Genomic DNA, 7,101 nt, shown 5'->3' with positions numbered 1-7,101 from the left:
GGTGTTTGGCTGCCAGCCGGGTTTAAACCATGACACCTGGTTACACAGCAGCCCCAAAAGAAGTGTCCCTACAATGCAAACAGAGCACTGATTTACAAGGACCCAGCAAATGGAAAATTATTGCAGAGCTGTTCAGACCCTCATTTGTGTACATATACTGCAGAAGATGGGAACTCCTTGTTCTAGATTAGAACTCTCTCGTTAGAGAGTCAAGGGATTGGTTTAATTTGTTTTAATTATTGTCTGCCCTGACACAAAAACACAATAAAGAGCATTGGTCCAGTCAGTAGGGCTGTGATAGCTCCCCTAAGTGCCACACTGAAGACTAGCTGTTGTACAAGGAGAGAAGTAGAAAGGAAATGTAAACGAACTCAAAGCTGAGGAAGAGTTATCATCAGGAGAGTAAAATGAAGCCAACTAGGGTTCACTTTGGGCAATGCACTCAGAAGTGCCTGAACTGTCCCGATTGCCTCCTGTACTGAGACCAGAGGAAAAGGTCAATAACTTCAGTCTGCTCCTGCAATCTTCAGTGTGATTGTTATTGCTGATCTCACTGTGGGAAAGAGGCAGGCACTGAAAATCCCAGGCATTCCACAGTAGAAAGACCACATGCGCATCTCCCATTTTCAGTCCTCTTCTCTTCCTGTTTTGGGTTGTTTTGTGTCCCAGAGGACCCTCCCCCCTCTTTCTCCTTTCCTCTGTGACTGGGTGAGCAGAGCTGGGTTATGTAAGAGGAGAGAAATAACCAGGGACAGTTCTGAACCAAAAATGAAAGAAGAACAAAAATGGATAAAAAGAGTGGATCAAATTATGTATCTGCTATTAGTGGCTGGACAAAGAGCCCTGCAGTCCCGAACACACAAAGGATTATAAACACCCAGAGAAATATTCTGTCTATCACCATAGCTACATATTTCCAATCATCTTCCACCTGTAAGAGAAAAAAATAAAAAGCTTAAGCTACATGTAATCTGACATGCAATTGTGTGTTGACACTATGCAGTAGAGATGTCCATTGTGCTTTTGAATGAAAGGAAGAACATATGTGCAGTCAAAAATGTTGTTTGTCATGCTTATAGCTGCTGCAGTTTTTAAGTGTCTTTGGAGGGGGCTGACTTTCTAATGGTATTTACCACTTTTGACTGAGAATGTTTGACGCCGTCCTAGCGTGCTGAATTTTTCTAAATATTCAAGTCTGCTGGCAAGCTATGGCTGTGATGCTGACACTAACAAATATGACCTGATCATGTGATGGGTGCAGAGTGGGGTGGCTTAACAGCAGGCAGAATCACCGTAGCTGCACATCACCAGACCCTGACAAAGGATTTATCCTGACAGCCCACACAAGACAGTTTGCTATTCTGGCCTGATTTGCCAGACTGTCACTCCAGGCAAGCCCCACTGGCTTCAGCTGGACACATGGACTATAGCCAAGCAAGGGCCCTGGCTCAGCAAACCTGTGTCATAGTGCTAAGCAGGTCAGAGTGAATGTTCAGTGAGGCTGCTGTCCTTTAAACTGTACCTACGTACAGAGGCCACGGCATCAGGGGAACATTCACTCATACAAAACTAGTGACTGGTTGAGAGCTCTCTGCCAAGGGATCTTTAACTTGTTTTCCCAGTTTCTTTATGTTTTCCTCCAAGAGGCTGCTGTTACACTTCTTGTGAAAGAAAATACCACAAGAACTCCAGCAACTGTAAATGCTGCCACAGGTTTTAAAGGGGTTTTTATTTATAGAGGATTAGTGCATGGTAGCACCTACATGGCTTTGTACACCTGGCTGTAGCAGAAGGAGCCATCAGAATCTTTTCCTCAGTGCTTGCCTGAGAAGAACCCCCTTTTATTCCCCCAGAGAGAGGATTTTTCATTCTCAGGTGAAAAATCCTGCTTCACATCCCTAGCATATTTTGAAAAGTTAAGATACATAGCTGCTGATGCACACACCATGCTAAGAATACAATTTCATGTGTCAGGAGAGATTTGCAAAATGCAGATCAGCAAAACTGAGAATCAAAGACTTACCATGAGCTGTAAAATCAAAGCAGCCTGTTATTCAGACTGCTTCATTTTTATTTTTATTTTTTTTTTCCAAAAGAACCCCTGTTCTTTTTTTGGAGTGCATTGGAGAAGGTGGCAAACGTAGTACATGGTTACATTTTATGCAGCTGGTGTGGCAGTAAAAACAGGACTAAAATGTTGAGGTCAAGCAAAACAATGAGGCCATAGGTACTAAGCCCAATCTCCATCCTCCTCTGGACTCGTAGATTCGTGTCTCTTCCTTTGGGCTGGCCTGTATTACACACTTATCCTATCAGTTCAGACACGAGGCCTTAACTGTAGCACTTTATTCAGAAAGTTAAGGACTTTGTTTTCAGATTAAACTCCTTCTGCTGGACATAAAAATGGGGAAAAAAAGTAATTTTGTGGTTGCAGAGAAGTTGCACGAATTTGTGCTGATTTAAAAAAAAAAATTCTGACGGCAAAAATGCCTCTCAACGTTTTTCTCACAAAGTATTAGTTTTTGTCAATACAAATAGAGCAGCATTCAATTTTGAAATGGATTTTTGGCCGTTTTGAACATATAAAGAACTTAAAACCCAAAAGCAAACGTTTCATGATAGATCAAAGGTAAATTATAGAAGCATAAATCATAGAGCTGCTCAGGTTGTAAGTCACCCTAGAGATCATCTAGTCCAACCTCCCTGCCATCGGCAGGGAACACCTCTCAACTAGACCAGGCTGCTCAAGGGCCCGTCTAACCTGGCCTTGAACACCTCCAGGGAGGGGACATCCATAGCCTCTCTGGGCAATCTGTTCCAGACTCTCATCACCCTTGTACTGAAGAATTTCTTCCTAAGATCTAACCTAATGTTTCATTAGGTTCTAAACACTTCCTAAAAACATCCTGAACTGCCAGAGAATTCCTGTTTCTTGTGAAGCCTGGCTGTGGGGGATGTCAGAGAATCTTCCTTGGAGTTGATTTGAGTTGCTTGTGTTTACTACACCTGACAATGTGGCCCCAGAATTCTCTAGATCCCAATGTGCATCATTTTCCATGACAGTAAGCCCAGTTAGGATGAAAGATTCATAACCTCACACAAGCAAATCCATTATTTCAAATGTCAAGTCTCATTTTTAAAGCATTGTCTCTCTCTTTTAAATCTGTCTTTTTTCATCTGTTTTCTGTTTTTATTCATCTGTCTTCTGCCAAAACTTCACTTTTATTTCAACATATGTTGGTCATGGCTGAAAATACTGTACTGCTGAAGCCACAACCAGTCAAAACAGTGTAAAAAAATCAGAACACACTAGACTGAAATAAAATATAGATGAGCCTTCTGAAAGGAGCAACTTTACCATATTTATCACTGGCTGAAAGTAGTTCTTGTCCAGACCAATTACTGTGCTGCTAGACAAGCCCTGTTTTCTAAAAAGCAGTTCCCAAAACTGCTTGTTCCATTGCTAACACCAAAAAGCACCCTGCTTTGCAAATAGCATGCTTACTATTGAGATGTCACCACTTATCGTGTCTGTGCAGTTGGTGAGCAGCAGGAGAGGGCTGCTTCTAAGGATCTACAAGGAAGTGACCTTGAAAGGTCCTGTCTAGTCCATGCCCTGCCTTATGGCAGGATCAGCCCTCCCTGAACCACTGCTGATCCAAGTTCACTCCTTATGACCACAACAGTCTGATGCTCCTCTTCTTTTGCTTTGAAGGGTGAGCCTCATGTCTACTCTAAAACTGTCTTTCTGCTTAAATTATCCACTGGGGATAGATGAAGGAGGGATGAGACCAGATTTCTTATTCCATCCCCAATGGATGATCTATCTCCCCCCTTTCTGTAGGGAACTTCAACCCATTGACAGTTCTCAAAATTTTCTTCTCCAGACTCACAACTCCAATTCCTCTGGGCTGCCCTCTGAGGTTGTGTTTTTATTGTTGGAAGTGTGGCCCCATACCCAGCTAGGTGGTTAGCTCCCTTACCTCTTTGGTTTCGTTTTGAGACCTCATGTTCTCTGCGATGAACTGAACATTGCTAATGACATCCTTCACTTCGGGGGAGTACTCGACGTGCTCTGACATCCATTTCAGTGACTGATGGCTCAGCTGTCTTCTCCTGGTGGTGATGAGTTCAGTTGCCTTATCACAGTGACTGCATCGCTTCTCCTTGTGCAATTTAGTATCTTTGTGTTTGCTGTGCTTAGACTTGGCTGACTTGTTGGCTGATCCTTTCTTTTTTTTTCTGGAGACATTTTTTTCCTGCTGTTCTAGTGGTCTCTGCATCAACAGAACTTTGGGGAGCAGGCTAAGAAAGATAGTTTTTACCCAAGTGGGCATCGTGTGTGTGGTCGGAGTCCTGTAATGTATATTCAGGACAAACACTGTGATGACAATTGACAGAGTTACAAATATCATAGTGAACAGTAAATATTCACCCACGAGGGGTATTACTAAAGAGGTGGATGGGATTGTTTCTGTGATCACCAGTAAAAACACAGTCAAAGAAAGGAGCACAGAGATGCAAAGAGTCACTTTCTCACCACAGTCAGATGGCAGGTAAAAAACTAACACAGTCAGGAATGAGATGAAGAGACAGGGAATGATCAGATTAATGGTGTAAAACATTGGCAGCCTTCGAATATAAAAGGAATATGTTATGTCTGTGTAGATCTCTTCACAGCAGTTATATTTGATGTCATGTTTGTAGCCCGAAGCGTCAACTATTTCCCACTCACTGTTTTCCCAAAAGTCATTCATATCTACTTTGGATCCAATGATCAGAAGATCAATTTTGGCTTTGTCATAGGTCCATGAGCCAAATTTCAGTGAACAGTTCTGATGATCAAATGGGAAAAAGGTAATATCCATAGGACAGGAGCTTTTAAAAATAGCTGGTGGTGTCCAGGTAATCATTCCATCATAGCGAAGGAGGGCTTTGGTCTTGCCTTCAACTTGAAAATCTCCCACAGCACTAGAAAGACAGATGAGGCAAAAGAAAGAAAATCGACATGAAAGTAAAATATTTTTCATGGACACTGTGAGGAGGATACTTTTGAGAGAAAAGGTAAAATGGAGAAGTATTCATCATACTTATTATACAAGACAATATCTGGTTTCCAAATTTTATCTGCTGGTACCCGAACAAATTCAATGCCATCGTATTCTCTGGGATCCCATCGCAATTTGTAGTCATTCCAAATCTGAAAGGAGAACGGACAAGGACTTTAAAACCCTGGATCATCAACAAATGTCTGCTTCTCAGATCTTCCTGTAAAATGACAGGTTGTGATGAAGACTGAAAATGCAGCACGCATAGAAGGGGACAACTATCGCAAAGACAAAGGCCATGGCCTGGAGAAACACTGGACATACATGAACATTGGTCATAGAGATTTGTTGCTCCCTGCTCTCTGGGGGGGATGAGATACCAATTGCAAGCCACTGCTGACATGCTGAGGACTCTCCCCTGTCTTGCTACCCCAGTATAGATTTACTTCTGCAAGGTTGTCTCCCCACTGCAGAGAGGAAGTCCAGGCCTCACTGCTGCTGTCATGAGAGACCACCCTGCAGGTTGCAGGAGGCCAGCATGCTCATGGGAAAAGAGGGACAGGCAGTTGCTGCCAGGGGACATTAATGGTTCCACAGGGGCAGGGAATTACCAAGCTGGAGGGGCAAGGGCCACACAGCAGCTCTCTTGCATTGCTTTCTATTGCCCTGTCATGGGGCCATGCTCCATACTCTTCCAGCCCACCCTGGAGATCCCAGTCGTAAGCACAGCATCTTTTAAAGAAAGTTGTGTGTAGACCACCATCACTGCCTGAAGAAGACTGATTTTGGTAAGTTGGCTTGTATTTTTCAGCATTTTAGGTCCTCTAAGGATCTTTGTCTATGTATAAACGCTAAAACCATCAGGAAAAAAAATAGAGGCATGTTCCTTTTGCTCATAAATGTTTTGGCTGGAATCTTCAATATGGAGATGACCTAGGACTGCAGAGCTGCATATTTAATACCTTTTATTGGTATTTAATGGGTATATCCAGCTATATTTACCACATAAACCAGCAATCATGAAGTTGGAGGTGAATATACCACACAGGAAAGATGAGAAATGTAATGTCTTGGAAATAATGAAGAAATTACTTTTTCAGATGTGGGTTTCATTAATGGAGCTTCTCTTTATTCATACCTTTAAAATCCTTGTTACAAAACAAGCACTTACTCTACAGTTGTAGTTTACAAGGTAATATATTTCATCATGGCAATGCAAAATGCATGAGAAATGAAATGCAGTCACTTACGTGTCTTAGCCACAAATTTGTTTCCATAATCTGATTGACTTCATCCTAGAAAGAAACACAGGCATGCACATCTTCACTCCATAAATCAGTTACAGTATTCTGAGATGGCCACAAACTTATTCTGATGATAATGGAAATTAGAATTTCACATTAACTGATAATCAGATTTTTTTCTTGCTGATTTCAGGGACTTACATATTGTGCATAGTCATATGCAGCTCTAATGAAAAATTCTTAAAATTCTACTGAAAAATTATGCCCCACAAATATGAGACATCCAAAGAGCTGCACTGTTTTGCCAAGGGCCTGAGTACCTGGAGAACACAAAATTTACAATTGCCCTGGCCAGTACCAGAAGAACAAAAATTCTGCTGGTGGCTACGTGTTTTGTTGGATTCAGTCTTTAAAAGGCCCTGTCTGCACAGTGCAATGCTGGTCAAGATGCAAGGAAAACAGCATCGGTAGCAAAGGGTGTTCTTGCTGTTCTGTGCAAACGTCTGCATATATTCAGAAATGTTCAGAAAGACTCACAGCTAAACAGGGACTAACAGAACTGTCAGCCACCGAGGGGAGCAGCTCCGGGGCCAGCATGGTACACAGCGGGCCCCTTTGCACGGAGGGGCTTCGTCTGGGATCCCTGAGGCAGGGAAGCCAGGACACGCCAGGGAGACCCACCAGAAGCTGGTAGCTCTTGTGGTGAGAGTTGGGTGTTCCCCCCACCATAAAGAGCATCTGAGGGAACACTGCGATGGTGCCGGCTGTCCTCAAGGGACAGGGATGATGGCGGCAAGCTCCTGCCCAGC

At 42.9% G+C, this 7,101-nt stretch overlaps 1 protein-coding gene across 1 annotated transcript; it reads right to left on the bottom strand.

The window, feature by feature from the left end:
- Window positions 1-792: 792 nt before the first annotated feature.
- On the bottom strand, window positions 793-6,337 carry CHRNA6 (cholinergic receptor, nicotinic, alpha 6 (neuronal)). The gene is made up of 4 exons (XM_008944184.1): window positions 6,299-6,337; window positions 5,091-5,200; window positions 3,984-4,971; window positions 793-931 (listed from the first exon to the last, which is right to left on the bottom strand). Exons 1-4 carry the CDS (start codon window positions 6,323-6,325, stop codon window positions 809-811), a joined length of 1,248 nt encoding a protein of 415 aa, XP_008942432.1. The 5' UTR covers window positions 6,326-6,337; the 3' UTR covers window positions 793-808.
- Window positions 6,338-7,101: the final 764 nt, after the last annotated feature.

The sequence above is a fragment of the Merops nubicus genome, unplaced genomic scaffold (genome assembly GCF_000691845.1).
Source record: "Merops nubicus isolate BGI_N331 unplaced genomic scaffold, ASM69184v1 scaffold48460, whole genome shotgun sequence".
Lineage (NCBI taxonomy): Eukaryota > Metazoa > Chordata > Aves > Coraciiformes > Meropidae > Merops > Merops nubicus.
Note: the sequence above shows the minus strand (reverse complement) of the source record. Positions and strands in the feature narration are given on the sequence as shown.

Bases quoted from the DNA above. Each gene is read 5' to 3' on its own strand.
- CHRNA6 (XM_008944184.1), bottom strand. From the start codon at position 6,325: ATGGAAACAAATTTGTGGCTAAGACAC. The intron at 5,201-6,298 runs GTAAGTGACTGC...TTCTCCTTTCAG, and splicing joins CAAATTTGTGGCTAAGACAC to ATTTGGAATGACTACAAATT. The intron at 4,972-5,090 runs GTATGATGAATA...CTGTCTTTCTAG, and splicing joins GATATTGTCTTGTATAATAA to TGCTGTGGGAGATTTTCAAG.